This window comes from Sturnus vulgaris, chromosome 4, assembly GCF_052056855.1.
Source record: "Sturnus vulgaris isolate bStuVul1 chromosome 4, bStuVul1.hap1, whole genome shotgun sequence".
NCBI classification, from domain to species: Eukaryota; Metazoa; Chordata; class Aves; order Passeriformes; family Sturnidae; genus Sturnus; species Sturnus vulgaris.
Genome location: NC_142246.1, coordinates 47,846,496 through 47,862,241, shown reverse-complemented (window position 1 = coordinate 47,862,241; position 15,746 = coordinate 47,846,496). Strand labels below are relative to the sequence as shown.

The window sequence follows — 15,746 nt, the reverse complement described above, 5'->3', positions numbered from 1 at the left end:
CTCAATGTCACATTTCATTGGTATTTTGCAGCAAGCACTGTCCCTCCTTCCCTTGTTCTAACTGGTCTGTTTGTTTAAAAGTATAAACAAGCAATAAAAAAGTGATGAAAACAGTGGCAAACTATGAGAATGCAATGAAATTATCTCGATTGAGATTCCAGTGAGATGATGAGCTAGAGTAAAGATACAAGTAACTAACCCCAGCGTGATGCCCACTTGGGATGGATTCCTGCCTTTCCCTCACTCCACTGTCTCTTACTCCTGCAGAGCTTGCTCCTTAGCCGCCCAGAAAACTTGGGAGGAAAAGGTGTGGTCTTATTTTTATTCTGCAAGGTTAGTGTGTGGAACTGGCTTATGGAGGTGTCTGATGATTGGAAGGGCTAGGGTGGAGGACGAAATACATGGCTAAAATCAGGACTTGCACAGCCAGTGTAGGAGAGACAGGAAAAAGAGAAAGGAAGATGGAGTTAGAAAGGGGGAAAAAAGCCTTGCCTGTTTCATGGAGGGAATATATTTGATCAGTTAGCTGACTGGAACTGTGGTCCCTGTGTTTAACCTTAATTATTTTTGCTTCCACTCTCTCATCCTTTAGTCAGGCTCTTCTAATTAGCAAGGCTTTCACAGTAGTGAATGTGCATAATTGGACTCTGAGGAACTGTGGGAGCACTAATGCAGTAAGTCTGCTAGGTCCAGCTCAAATTTTGCTAACTGTTGGATTGTTTCCTCCATTTAAATGATTGTGGCTCTTTTTAGTGTGCATCATAGGAGTGATATCCTTTCTTGTTTAAAGAAAATAGAACACTTAGTTTTTCTAGGTAACCTGCACTTTGCAAAATGAGTAGAAACCAACAGATAGAGAACTTCCTGACTTGTGAAGCAGAAACTGGGTGAAAACACAAGTGAATTGGAGCAGTGATTGTTCCAAATATTTTGAGCATGTGCAGAATCAAGGCACAGGTACAGGGAGAAGCAGAGAGGCACAGGCCTCTTGTGCTTATGAGGTTGCAATCTTCAAACCACCCCACCTTAGATTTAGGCTAATCAGATTTTTTAAGTCTAGTTCTTTGACATACTTTTGAAAATCAAATATTAATGATCTGCCACAACAGCTGGCGTCATAGTACAGGTACTGGGCTCTGTGCCTTTGGGCTTAAGCCTTCTAATAAATCACACATGCATTTGCTTGGTTGCTGTTGTGCACAGTGGATGAGGTGAAATGTAAGCAGTGGCACTCCATACAGGGAGTGACTTAAACTGTGCCTTTACACAAACCAAATTAAGTTCACTTAGTTCTTCGGGTAGTTTCATTTTGGAAAAGACCTGTGGTGTCCTTCCTGGTGCAGAGTTAGCAGGGAATGAACTGTGGCAGCTGAGGCAGCATTTGGCTTGAAGGGCAAGAGCTGCCAACAGCTGAGTGCCTCGAGGAAACACAGCCCAGTCAGTCCTGATTTGGCATGGGGACAACATCCAGCTAAAACTGAAGTTACTTCCCTCAGTAAATAGGTGTTACTGAAGAATAAAATTAAAACCAACAAAAAAACCCTCTTTGGGGTTTTAATTACAAACAAGAGATTTATTTTTATGGAAGAATTATTCAAGGATCATGAAACAGAAAATAAGCCAGCTTGAGGATGTTGGAAAGCATTACACCAGAAACAATGATATAAATGTAGAGAATTGTGGAAAACATGACATTAGGTAAAGTGCTCAATTTTCAGTCATATCAGTAAGACCATTAGCAGCATTTAGAAAACAGCAGAATTTAGGGTGTTAAAACTGAAGAGGAAATAAATACATTTTGTATTTTTTCTCTAGTACAAACTATTTGGAAAGCCCTCAGTGTCCTCCATAGTATGGAGTTGTGCATGTATTAAGAAAGAGAAGCAGGGCTTGTGTGCTGTCATGGAAATTTAACACTGACAATGAGGAAAGTTGATCTAAAGTATCTGCAGCACAGATAGGCACTGCTTGCATGCATGGTTTATGCAGTGATCCTTTTATTTTAGTAACCAATCCAGTGTTAGCATTTACGTGCCAGGATCCCATGGAACTGGTATGCAACTCTTCATCACCACTGACAAAAAGTACCAGCACTGCTTTGACAGGATCAGGCAGTAATTCCCATGACTTTCGAAACAACTCAAATCCATGGGAATGCAAGCTGGGCTGTCCCTGGGAACCTCATTTTGAGACCTTCAGGTTAAATTCAATCAATCAATGTATCTGAAATGATATATATACTTTACTTGCGTATTTTATAGACTGATAGGATTCAATATATAAACTTCAGGGAAAAAAATTAAAATCTTACTCTATATAAATATTTATAAAAGCTGCTTTATTCATAGAAAATTAGATTCTTTATTTTCCTTGAATTTATAGTGAGAGTGCCCTGCATAGGCAGTGTCTCTACACATAGAGTTGTAGACTCTTAGTAGAGCATTGCTGACATTAGCAAAGCTACTCCAATTTACATCAACATTGCTGACATTAGCAAAGCTACTCCAATTTACATCAGCTGGGAATATGGTCCATAGGACCTAAGTTATACTAGAAGATAATAATGATTTCTGTCTCAAGCATTATTTAGTGAATTCAGCCATTAAAACATGGGAAGTAATTAACATCTCAATATTATATATTGAAATTTAAAATATTGTAAAAATAGCATGTTAAGTATATATTTTTAAACTTAATAGGATTGGCATTTGCTTTATGGCAGTTAAGGAAATCAGATTCTGCATAATATGGATAAATCTGCAGTTTTTACCAAGTTTGTGTACCTATGTCACACCTGCCATCAGCACCAAGGTATTTTTGTATCATTTGTCCATTCTGTCACACCTAGATCTCAAGCCACATGGCACAGTTCTCATGAATCTAAAAAAGGTATTTTAAACCTACTGAAGCTATTAGGAATTCAGCCAGTTTATGAAAGGCATGACTAGGCTTCAAACAGATACTAGGATTCAGACTACTGCACTCTTCATCTCAAAAGCAAGACCGACGCAAATTCAAACTGACTGAGAAAACTGTCCCTCTTCATGTTCTTAGTCTTTTACTTGGCACTGAGCGTTTTTTCGAATAAATCCCATTTTCTTGTCGGCAGGCAGCTCCATTCACGTGGCTGATGCTTTCACTTGCACCTTCTGGCTGAGAGCTCTCTTCAGTTGTCTGAAACAGAAAGCAGATGTCAGTGGAGGCACGTGTGTGTCTTCCACCAGGCAGCCACTGGACCTGGCTCCCAATAGGTAGCTTTGCCTGACTCTGTATTATTGCCACAACTTCTTACTTCTGAAAGAAATTGAACTGATTGTGTAAAAATGTCTGTAAGAGTAGGCTTGCACTCCAAACCTAGTAAAATCTAGATGTAGAGCAAGTAACTCATCAAGTCTCTGCTTAACTTCTATACCCCTAGGCAGCTGAGCTGTTGCGCTCCCACCCCCATAGCACCAGTGGAAAACCCACCAAGGGACGGTTCAGCAAGCTTTCCTGTAGAGAAGGTGACATGCTTTTAAGGGTGTGAGAAATCATATGTGATTTATCCAAAGCTGCAGTTGCAACCAAAGAACTCCTAATTTGGATTTGTGTCAGCCATTCATACTCAAAGAGCTATGGTGGAAACAAAATCCTTGGAACTCTCTGAAAACTTGGACACCTTCCAGGCTGCAGGCTTGCTTAGAAAGCCAAGTATCTTTCAGTAGCATATAATATCAAGAACCAGTAGTTGTTGACTGCTGTGCTCATGACTTTGTGCAGCCCAAAGTCTGGTTGGTCTTGTTTGCACACAAGCAGATAAGGCTGGTCTGCAACATGTTGTTGGTCTGGATTACTCAGCTCTTTTTAGATTTACCCCAGTGAGACAGGGTAAATCCTCTCAGGTTTTTAGCAGCGAGTTATTCTCTGAGCTCAGTTTCAAGACACAGAGCCACTCATGCTATCAAAAATTAAGGCATGTTCTACCAAAGTAATTTATACTTGCTTTGTAAACACCTATCTGAAACAGAGTTTTAAAAAATTAAAACATACTTTTCTTTTACACTGTACATTCGTAGATGCATTATTTTCTGTCTGCATTCCAGTCGCCTCTTCCATTTCTGAAAAAACAAGTAGTAAAATACTTAAATTAAAAAGAAGGGGGGTAAGTAAGCATACTGTCAATTTAATAAGCATACTGTAGCTGGCTGAAGTAAAAAAAATCTACTATTCCTCTGGGTATTTATCACACAGAATAATAACTGAAGAGTAATGAATACTTCCTAAAACATTTTTTGAGGCAATGTGATTAATCTATCAGGACTGTCTAGCTTGGGAGTATTTAGAGAAAATGATAAAATTAGCAACTTGACTGTAGCACAGGGTATCAGAGAGATCTTTGAGTGGAATTCTGACTTTGTCCAGTGGATTCATAGAAGTTTAACTTTAGTTGTTATATTCTCAGAAGATGGGAGCATTTAATGTATAACAGGCTCCAAGAGCTCTCATGCTAAGAGTATAACTGATGTTGTTTGCCCCTGGGCTGATCCTTAGGTTAAAAAAAATAGAGCCTGAAAACCTTCAGGCTAAATTTGAGTGAGACAATCACATTCCAGTAGGTTAGTTAAAATACAAACAAAAAGAAAAAAATGGAAAGGTAGAGCACATTATGGAAAGTTACAACAGCGTATCTGCAGTGTCTTTCAGGCCTGTGCTGAATTAATATGTTCACCCCTTAACAAACAGCATATGTGACCAGAAATGAGTAATAACATTGTGGATGTAAGAGAAAGGCTCAAGAGCAGGATTTTGCCTAAAAGTTTGGATGAAGTACATATGGGACTTTGTATATATTCGTAATAATTGGCATTAAGAACAGCAGTTTGATGAATGGTAAATGCAGTTGATTACTTTCCCTTGCATGTAATGGCCTAGGCTATGATGGTGATTCATTGGGAAATGAACAAAGAAGAATATTCTTCTTTGAGCCCTAAAGCACACATACCTGCAAGAAGTGCATCAAGTGTCTCCACTGCGTGTTTTGCATCTTCCATTGTGAAACACATTGGTGGTTTAAATTTTAAAATATTTCTGTGGGGTCCATCTGCACTAAGAAGGATTTGACGCTCTTTGAGCCTGTGGAAAGAGGAAACACCTGTGTTAGACACAGGTATAAAACTGTGTTGTGTCCTGTCACTTCCTTCAAGTTGAGACAGATTTCAGTTTTCTTTTTTTAGTACTATGTCACCAAAAACTACAAAAATTGAAAACAGTATCAATGACTAACCGCTAGAGAATATTAGGAGGGCTTGATCACTGCACACAGTCTTTAGGAACTACTTACTTGTAAATAAGATGAAGGGCTTCAGCCGTGGCTGGTGTTCGCTTTTGCCTATCTTTCACTAGATCCACTCCAACAAACAATCCAACACCCCTGGAGTAGAAAAGAGAAGTACAGACAAGTGAAATCCAGTGTCAGTAACCCAAACCTTCTCCTGCAAATGCAATACCTGTTTCTAACAACTGTAATTCCTTCCCTGGAGCACAAATGGGGGAAGGAGCATGAGAGAGGTGTTTGGTCGCCTTTTGGCATCATCACACAATCAAATGGGATAACAGATATTTCTGGATAAATAAATTTACCTGGCTCATTAAAGCTACATGGCCAGATAAGAATGACTGAATATTTTCCTTTCATGTTTATCCTGAAAATTGCAAGCCAGAGAGAAAAATGAAATTATGAAAAAAAAGAAGTATGAAAACCCTGCAACCCAGCCCCTTCCTCCAAAAATACCTGAAGGCAATTACCAATGGTAGCAACATGAGATGAGGAAAATCCATAGTAACATCTCCCAAGGAAATGGACCAGAGATTTGAACAAGGTTTGCATGATTAAAACAGTGTGCTGACAACTTGGTTATTGCATGTGGATGGCTCTTTCTCTTACTCTCCCAGAATTTTTCTACTGGCTGTGCTTGTAACTAATTAAGCAGATGGATGGACAACATTTTTTTAAACAATATTGCCATACAATACTAGTTTTGGGTAGTCCATTTTAAAAGAGAGGCGTAGCAAAATCATGACATGTTTTTGTGTTCCACTGACACCAAGTTTGTTGCTTTTTCTAGCATAGCTACTTTCTTCTCTGACATTGCTGTAATACACCCACCTGATATCTCCCACTAAGGGATGTTTCTCCTTTTGCTCAGCCAGCAACTCCAGGAGATAATTTCCTACACGTGTGGCATTCCCTTGGAGATCTTCTTTCTCTACTACATCCAGCACAGCCAAGCCAATGGCACAAGACACTGGATTGCCTCCAAACTGATAGCAAAGATAAAACAAAACATGTCATCAAAACCTATTAAAACAAAACATTTATCTGTGTCTATCCATGTTGTTTTCATTTGCCCTCTCCTGGTTGGCATGTCATGAGAAAAGACTGAAAAGGTGGGGATTTTGTACTATTCAGGCTGTGGAACATCCCCTACATTTGGGTAAGGGAAGGGCTCCCTCTGCTTCAGGTTGCAGTAAATTGAAGATTTCAGGACTGAAGAATACAGATGATTGTAAATGCAGGCAAAATGCTCCTGGGAAGAGCAGTAGGTGATAGATTCAATATATTTTGATCGAGAGAGTATAAACTCAATTTAAAATGGGGGAATTCATGGTAGCTGGGAAGAAGGCTGAGTCACAGGAGTAGAAAGAAGCCTCAGTAAATGAGAAGACTGAACCTCTGTGGCATGAATGCAGATGAAATGTTTCCTGGTAAAGGGTCACTGTTTTTTTAAGTGTCAGTTGCAGAGCAAGGTCTAGCAAGTCATGAGCTCCAGCAACACAGAGCCTATCCTAGAAAATGGAATTCTACATCATCAACATTTCAGAGTGGGGAGAGGGAAAGGGACATAAGGAAGAATTTATATGTATGCATGTGAGCTGAGATACATGACCTGCCAGAGAGCTTGTGGTGGTCCATATGATGATGTAACACTTGACACAGAGAATATTTCAAAGCTTCTTCACTTACTTTTAGACTGTGGTTGACTCAAGCTCTTAGCAATGTGATGCAGTGATTGCTGCAGATGTTATCTGGATCACCTGGAGAACTTCTAACTGCTAAATGCAGATCAAAAAGAAAAAGAAAAGGCAAAGCTTCCCCTATGAACTTACTGTATTGAAATACTCCAGTCCAGAAGCACCAAAACGTTCAGCAATTTCCCTTGTTGTGACCACACAAGACATAGGGTGTCCATTGCCAATGGGCTTTCCCATGGTGACAATGTCAGGCACAAAGTCTTCACCTTGCAGCTGGAATGCCCAAAAATGCTTCCCAACTCTGCCAAAGCCAACCTGGACCTCATCAGCTATGAACACTCCACCTGCTGCGTGCACGTACCTGAAAACAAACACAATACCTTGAAAGTCTGCAGAACATGGGTAGGCAATCAAGGACAAGGCAGCCTGCATCACAGAAATTCTGCAGTGTGAGCCCAAGTTAGGGAAAGAAGAAAGAATACAGTTATAGCTATTTTTTAGCTATGAAAATTTTAGTATGCTACATGTTAAGAAAAAAAATTGACATTTTAATGTCAAATAGGAGTACTGTAATGGCACTCTAGGATTGTAACTGGCTTAACTTCATCTTCCATCAAACTTATGGCTGAGGATTAAAGATAGGAAAAGAATGGCAATTATCTAGCTAAAAAATTAGCTGATCTTCCATTAAAAAATTGAACTGAAATCATACTCTTCAATAAGTAGAAATGAACCACCGATAGCCAAGAACAGGAGAGGTTAATAGCTGAATTGATTAGATAAGCCTATAGTGAGAAAAGCCATTTCTTTGTTTAATTTTCCCGTTACGCCCTTGCGAGGTGCTGTACGTACTCTGCCACTTTCTGGAAATAGCCCACAGGTGGAATTACTTGGCCTCCACAGCTCTGCATGGATTCAGCTATGAAGGCAGCAATCTACAAGAGACAAACTCATGTGAGAGCTGTGTTCATCTACTTGGCCTTGGCAGAGACATCTAATAGTCTAGAAATAAATGTTTAAATGTGGGCCTTAATTTAATCACGCAATGGGCTGGACAACTGACAGCTCTTGAGAACAGCTATGGCTAAAGGATTCATTAACTTTGTAGTCAGAGTGCCCAAATTTGCAGTAGCCAGGGCCACCTTTGCAGCCTGATGGGAATGGCAGGATCTCCATTAAGCCCTTGTGTTGATGTGGATGATACTTCCTGGTGTCAGTGGATGTTGGATTAGGCTCCTGGAAGCTACATAAATTTATTTACAAATGCCAGTTTACAGGAGACACATAACAGTGTGTACTGTCTTCCTTAAGAAGTGAATAAAGCTTGCAGGTATACGTGGGGTTTTTTTTAATCCTGAACACCAGGTAGTGGGGAGTAGAGGCTGACCTGTAAGATGACCTGTGGCTAGCCTTTGGGCACCCCTGCCTAATGCAAATAACTACACAAATAACATGTCAGCACAAGGCACTTGACAAAAGAAGAGAAAAATTCTACAGATGAAATATTTCCAGTTTCTAGGAAAGAAAAAGAAAGTTATTTCAAGTCAGGAAGGGTAAGAGCAGCAGATCAGACACACTGGAACATCAAAATTTGTTTCTTGTCAACAGCAGACATCTATGCATCAAAGATACCATATTACCCCAAGGTCTCAGCATAAATATGCTGTTTAAGGGATTGCATCCCCACACCACTTGTGAACCCCTCCCAGAGCATCAAGAGGTCTCTGTGCTGGTGCAGTCTTCCTGGAAACAAGGCCGAGTAGTAACGTGTAAAGAACCGTACACTACATTTGAGCATACGGCCAAAGAGTACGAAGCTTCCCAGAGCATGTGAGGCTTAGCCTTTAGCACAACTTGTCTGCCACAGGTCTATGTCACCAAAACCTAAGAAATGTGCAAAAGAAAGGAAACAAGGGAAGAAAAAACAAAACTATCCGTTAGTAGAGAATAAAAGAAAAGTTGATGAAGAAACTAAAAGAGGGGTGATATAAGTCCATTGGACTAGAAGGGAACATGTTCCAGTCTCCCCTGAAATCTCCTGGGACTTCAGCAGGTGTTGGATCAAGCCCTACAAGTCTCAACACACTAATGCCATAATATAAAAGATTAACATACATTTTAGGTACACCTGTTCAGAAATTGTCTGTTTTTATCAAAGTCATACTGTGTATGAGTGAAAGTTTCACCTTTGTATATGACTTAACCTAACAGGCTCAGAAATGTAGTATTAAGATTTTATGCAATATATTTTCTCCATGTCCTGGATGTTTTTATATATCCTTGATAGAACTTGTGATGTAGTTTCTCAGCTGACCTCAAACCTTTCCCTATGATACTAACAATCTACCGATTCAATGCATAAACCAGGATATTTAACAGCTTTGATTGTAGCTTATATACAACTGTATTATTGATCCTTTCACTGATGCCTAGAAAAATTATCATAAGAGCATCAGATAGAAAAGTGGCCATTTTGAACAGAACCCACCATAGAAAAATGAAGGGAGAGGGAAGCACATGAAATTGGCAAAGAAACAAGTCCTTAGTTGTCTGTTACATGCCTCCATACAATAATAAATAAATGAATCCTCGGCATTTCTAGAGCACAAAACACACACCTTGCGTCCATTCTTCTGTGTTTCTTCAATAATCTTTTTCACCTCTTCAGCATAAGCACTTGCTGGATCTGGGTGGTCTTCCCTGTATTTCCCTCTGTAGATATCTGGAGAAGGAGCCTGAAAAGACAAATTTTTTTCTTTTCTTTTTTTTTTTTTCCTACATGAAGGCAATCCTTCTATGAAATTCAATTTTTTTCCTATTGCTTCACTTTATTGGCTTTCCACACAAATAGGTAATAAGAGTTAGTACAGCCTGAATGTTTGCTTTGAATTGCAAAAATGCTTACTGGAGCTTAAACTCAATCTGGGCCTGTCATACATTCAGTATTACTGAATGTCATCATCTACCTCATCCATCTTTCAAGACCATCCTTCCTCTCCTCAAGACACAATAATGAATACCCTTCCACCATCTGATTTCAGATTCTTGCAGAAGATTCCATTTCTGCAATTGGAGAGTAGGGTTTCCCAGTCTGCCACTTCCAGCATTTCAGTCATGGTACAAATCTGTGTGACATTCAAGCCTCTACAAATGGTGTTAGGAAAGGTTCAGTAACTAAGAGAAAGGAATGGTATAAAAAGCTGGATACTACTTTGGCAGTGTGGTTAACACAAGGAGGGCTAGATAGGAAAGGTCTGCTTGGTGTACATGTCAGGACTAAGAAAAATTGTTGTCTTTTAAGATATATAAGTTTATGTGAAAAATCATTTCCTTAGACACTCATGAGTCCTATACCCAAATCTGTGTAAACTTGTACAATCTGCCTTTCCAGCTTTTGGAACCAGACTCAAAGTCTTGCGTATCTTTAACCGAACTTATGCAATGGATATTGGCTAATTTCATCAAACTGTGTAATTATACAATGCAGTGACTAAGAAAACCTGTAGCACAATGAAGGAAATCAGCCCTTCAGCTGAACACCTTAGAAATCCAAAAGCAAACAATTTTGCTGTATTTATTCCACTGAAATCAGACAAGTATATGTACACTAGCATCAGCAAAACAGAATGAAAGCATATTTAAACCAGAACTGGGTAATTCAATATGCTGCATAATAGGCATAAAAATGACAAAAAAAGCCAAAAAACAAAGCAAAGCAAAGCAAAACAAAACAAACACAAAACCCATAAGCAAACAAAAACAACAACAAAACAAAACAAAAAACCAAAAACAACCCCAAAAAAACACGTAACAAACCAAAAGCCATACTTACCACATGCACATACTCCTTCTTGCTGTCCTTTCCCAGCTGATTAAATTTATAGGGACTGATGTCAATCAGAGATGTAACATGGCCATGATAAGCACTGTGTGAGTGTTAAATATCCAAGTCACTTTTCACCAAATGTACAGAAGAGCCAAATTTACAACTGTGCCTATACATACTCCAGAATAGCAACTGTATCTGCAACACAGTAGCATCGTTTGTGAAGGGATCTTGTTTCAATTTACTAAGTTTTTTAAAGACAATACGAAATTGCTGTTGACTTAGTCCACTAGCAAGACTGGAAACAGGATAAAATCAAGTGCTGACACGGGGACAGACCAAGATGATGTCTGGACTGCACTGACTTCAAGGTGGCTGCCCTAGCAGCCTTACCTAGAGCTGAAGGGTGGGTCTAGCACCTTCATTTCCAGCCCATGGGCGCCACCCTGGCCAGCCCAAGCTTTGTAAGCTAGATCCCAACACCACTGTGGAAACTCTCAGGAGTGTGCATTGCATGGAGAAGTGGAGACCTTATGCAGCAGCAGCCCACCACTATCGGCCCTGAAGGCACTGCAGGCGAGAGGGTTTGGCAGAAGCCACTGTCAGGAAAAGGATACTGTTTGGATAGAAATGTTTTATACTGCAGAGTATGCTAAAGCTGGTTACTTTTGAGGCCAACTGATTTAGAAATGAGGAACCAGAGCCTTTTGAGCCTAAAGCATGCAGCCTCTTAATTCAGGGAAAAAAAACCACTTTCATTCAGCTGTAAACTTGAAGTGAAGCAAACCTCAAACCAAAGACATGTCATGATTTCTTTGTGGAACACACATAGGTTAGAGTGTTGCTAACAGGGATCTGAATACAGCTGAGTCAAACAAGCTTTGTGCTGTTCAGAGAGACATGTGCCCTTGCATATGCTCTGGCTGGACTTTCTAATCACAACCTGAGAAGAAAATCCAGCATTACAGCAACGTAACCACACCTACAGCTGCATCTAGGATAGGATGTGGTCAGCCACCTACCCTGTGGCTGGCAGCCCTCTCACTGCCTCCTGATTTTGCAGCCACTTGGTTTTGTGTGCAAACTTGTGTTCACTGAAGGAGAGTTGAGCATCATTGCAGCACTGCTGTGGAACTACAGGATCTTTCTTCTTGACCACTGAATATTTATTTGTGCAAAAATGAAACATGTCAAGAAATGTGTGATGAACAGAAAGCCCTTTTCCAGAGCAGCTCAGTAGCCAGGCCACTCACTGCTTTTGAAATCAACATTTAAATCTCTGGCCTGAATTGCTCTGGGAGTCTGTGGGAAATGCCCTCTAACAGGTGACTGACCTTCTGGGGTGACCAACAAGCTTATTTTTCAAAGATCTTCAAAACTTGTGTTTATCCAAATGTGAAAAAGGGATTTCCTGATCTGTTCTAATACAAAAGCAACAAAGCTTTTCTTTCAGCAGGCGGTGGAGTACAAACAGCAGGGGGTTTCTGCAAAGCTGATTCTGAAGTAATGGCAGGAATTGCTGGCTGCATTCACATAAGCTACTCTGTGTACTTACTTTTCCAGGGTGATCACATCTTGGTGCCCGCGGTACTGCCGAGCCAGTCGTAAAGCAAGATCATTTGCTTCAGACCTGCATAATAAGAAATACAGCAGCAAAACAGTGAAGAAGTGCTTCCAATTAAATGGTATTCCCACAGAAGACAAGGCATGGGACTCACGGATATAATAAATCAACACAGCAGACTCTGTTACTCTACAGATTACAATGTTAAGGTTGAGACTATAAGTGCCATGTAAGGGGGCAAAGATAAAACAGCCCTTTGTATAAACAGCAAACAAAAAGAACGCTTTATTTCCCTCCCCCAGTTTGCCTGTAGATATTGACCTCCCCTTGGTACAAAGGAGGCCAATTTGCAGCTGAGAACACAATGTAGCCACCAACCCTCAAAAAGCAATGCCCCATCTCCCTCACTTCACAACTCTGTTCCCCCCAGTGCTTGCACCATCACAAACCTGCACTCTGGAAGAAGACTCAAGCTTCCAGCCTGATCTGTCATAACCCCTCTGCTCATAGGTCTCTGCAGGTTGTCTGTTTTGGACATGTAAGTGATCACAGACTACTTAACTGCCTAACTAATTAGTTTGTTTCCAAGGTTATATGTCAAACTACAGATGGCATTCATCGGTCTGTACATATCATTCACCAATTTGCAGAATTAATTTCCTCTTGCTTTTCCCCCCCCACTTTTTTTTTGCATAGCATTCAGCAAGCCAGTTTTATGTTTTCGCTCTCTTGCTTTCAGCCATCACTCTAAATATGATGGCTGCAAATAGGAAGTAAGTTTTGATCAGTGCTGGATATATTTTTGTTGCATGTTACTAAGTCTGACTTAATAAGATTTAGACCAAGCTGTCATGAGTGTCTGTCCCAAACAGGAAAAAAATAGTAATAAAAAAACAGTCATATAAAAAAAATACAATTCAGACCTACCCAGAGTTAACAAAATAGCAAACAGAGAGTTTCTCAGGAAGGGTGGCTGTGAGACGCTGTGCATACTGAACAAGTTTGTCATGCAGGAAGCGGGAGTTTGTATTGAGCAGTTCCATCTGTTTTGTTGCAGCCTTTATCACATATGGATGGCTGTGGCCCACTAAAGAAGAAAATAATTAGTTATTAGTAGCAAGCAGTCAATTACTGAACCACAAAAGGTCGTTCAGAGAAGCACTGTGAACATCATCACTTGGCAGAAACGTATCCTGATCCATATTGGAAATTAAGGAATGGAAGCAGTCTCACAAGCCAAACTGCTTACCATGTGCAACGTTGTTGATGCAGTCTAAATATTTTTCTCCTTTCTCATCGAACATATATTGGCCCTGAGCACGGACTATCTTCAGAGGGTCCTTGGCATAGAAAACTTTGCAAGAAGGCCTAAAACATAATAAACATAACACCATTTTAATTTCTCATTTTCTCTCCCCTCCCTTGAGTGTCGAGGGGGTTGATTTTTTGCAGCTCTGGAGACAATTGCCTCCTTCTGCAAAAAAAGCTTGTGAGTCATTCAGGTGGTGATCAAGCAGGATGATCTTGCCCACAGTGAAAACCCATGCACTTCCCCCAGCAGAGTGGGAACAGAAGCTGGTCTTTAATAAGGGTGTTTTCAAAGCTTGACTCTGCCTGCAATTGATTTCACAGGAGAACAGTGTCTGTACATCGTTCCAGGTCCTTATATGTCCTGCCACGTTCCTAGGCTGTAGCTCTGTTTGTTTACATGCCTTAAAGACATCTATGGCCAAATAACTCTCTGGGACTAAAGTAAGCTGTTAAGCACTGTTTTATACTATAGCCAAAAAATCATTACACAACAGATGACTGTAGCATATAGAGGTCACAGTCAAGAACAAAACATTAATGCCTTGCAGGCTTTCTTTTCAGAGGTGCTGAGCAGGTCCTAAAACCCTCACCCTGTTTGCTTTGGATAAAATCTTTCAAAGCAGCATTTTATAAGCATCTAAATCACACCGACTTCCAGCAAAACTGAAGCACCTTATGAAATTAACCAAAGTACTCTTTAAACACTCTTTTTTCCTTTCTTCACCGCACCCCTCCTTCTTTGGAGAATGTGCCAGCTATGTAATTATGTTGAATAATAATGTTGAATGATATTACTGAGCAGAAGGAAAGTGTTCTGAACATTTAGCAGTGTTTATATGACCTTGGATAAACTCAGTAGTTTTCAGGTAAGTCTGAGAATTATTGCTGAGTATACTGAGGTTATGAACTTGTAAAGTCACTTGTAAATGTGACTCCTGGATAGTGAAGTAGTTTGCTTTCTTTGTCACAGCTTCTAGCCCTGTTGCATAGATATTTTCTGTCATCTTCAGCTATTTCTCTGCTATACTTTGAAAGAAATGTCCATCATCATTGGCCATTTCTTGACTAGAGTTTTTTTCTCTGTCAGTTCATTCTGTGAAAGTTTTTCTTTGTTCGCCCAGCACTGCTCAATTCTACAATCCTTGCATAGGCAGGACTCCCTAATATTGAGTCAGCCTCTGAAAAGTGGTTGATTTTCTCTCTTTGTGAGGACATGACTTTAGGGAATCTTTTGAGACTTATGAATCTTTGGTAAGCTTTCTCTATACGCTACACATTTAAGATGCGATCAGCAAAATAGATCTGTTTTTACAACCTGGACTTAGTTTTCACTTGGCAACATCTACTGAAGAAATGATTAAAGCCGCACATCCTGTAGGAACTAACGCTGCCATACGGAGGGATCAGATACGTGCGCAACCAGGACTATCGCTCAGGTTACAACCTCTGGCAGCCCTCCCGCATGCCCCTCAGTTAAACTCAGCTTAAGGAAAGGCAACAGGTTCATCCAACAGACACGGCTGTTGTGCAGGTGCATGCACAAAAAAACCCCAACTCTGAGCAGCCTCATTTTAGACATACACCTGGGTACCACATTCCGGCTGCTTACTTCGATCTGATGGAAAAGTGAATGATACGTTTGATGTGCAGTGTAGGGAATTCCGGGTGACTCTGAGACCTGCCAAGCCAGAGGAATGACAGGTCCTGTGTGTGTCCATGTCCCCTCCCCGCCAGGGTCCGGACGAGCGCTGTCACCAGAGACAGACCTTCCTCCTCCTCCTCTCCCTCTGCCCCACTCCGGCGCCGCCACCGCCCCTACCCGATGTGCTTCCTCCGAAGGGCGAGGGTCTCCGCCTTGCTGTAGAGCTCCTCCATCCCTCCGGCACGGCACGGCACGGCACGGCACGGCACGGCACGGCACGGCACGGCACGGCACCGGAGCACTCCGTCCGAGCCGCCCGAGGGTTCCCCGCCTCTTATGCCGGGACGGCGGCGGCCAAACCCCTCCTCCCCGTGTCCCTCCCTCCCGCCTTC

General features: G+C 40.9%; 1 protein-coding gene across 1 annotated transcript; it reads right to left on the bottom strand.

The window, feature by feature from the left end:
* Positions 1-2,321: 2,321 nt before the first annotated feature.
* On the bottom strand, positions 2,322-15,657 carry ETNPPL (ethanolamine-phosphate phospho-lyase). Its single transcript, XM_014878343.2, has 13 exons — positions 15,532-15,657; positions 13,651-13,769; positions 13,329-13,488; positions 12,393-12,467; positions 10,844-10,937; positions 9,630-9,746; positions 7,864-7,946; positions 7,147-7,372; positions 6,146-6,300; positions 5,321-5,410; positions 4,982-5,112; positions 4,030-4,097; positions 2,322-3,174 (listed from the first exon to the last, which is right to left on the bottom strand). Exons 1-13 carry the CDS (start codon positions 15,585-15,587, stop codon positions 3,043-3,045), a joined length of 1,506 nt encoding a protein of 501 aa, XP_014733829.1. The 5' UTR covers positions 15,588-15,657; the 3' UTR covers positions 2,322-3,042.
* Between the last annotated feature and the right edge of the window lie 89 nt (positions 15,658-15,746).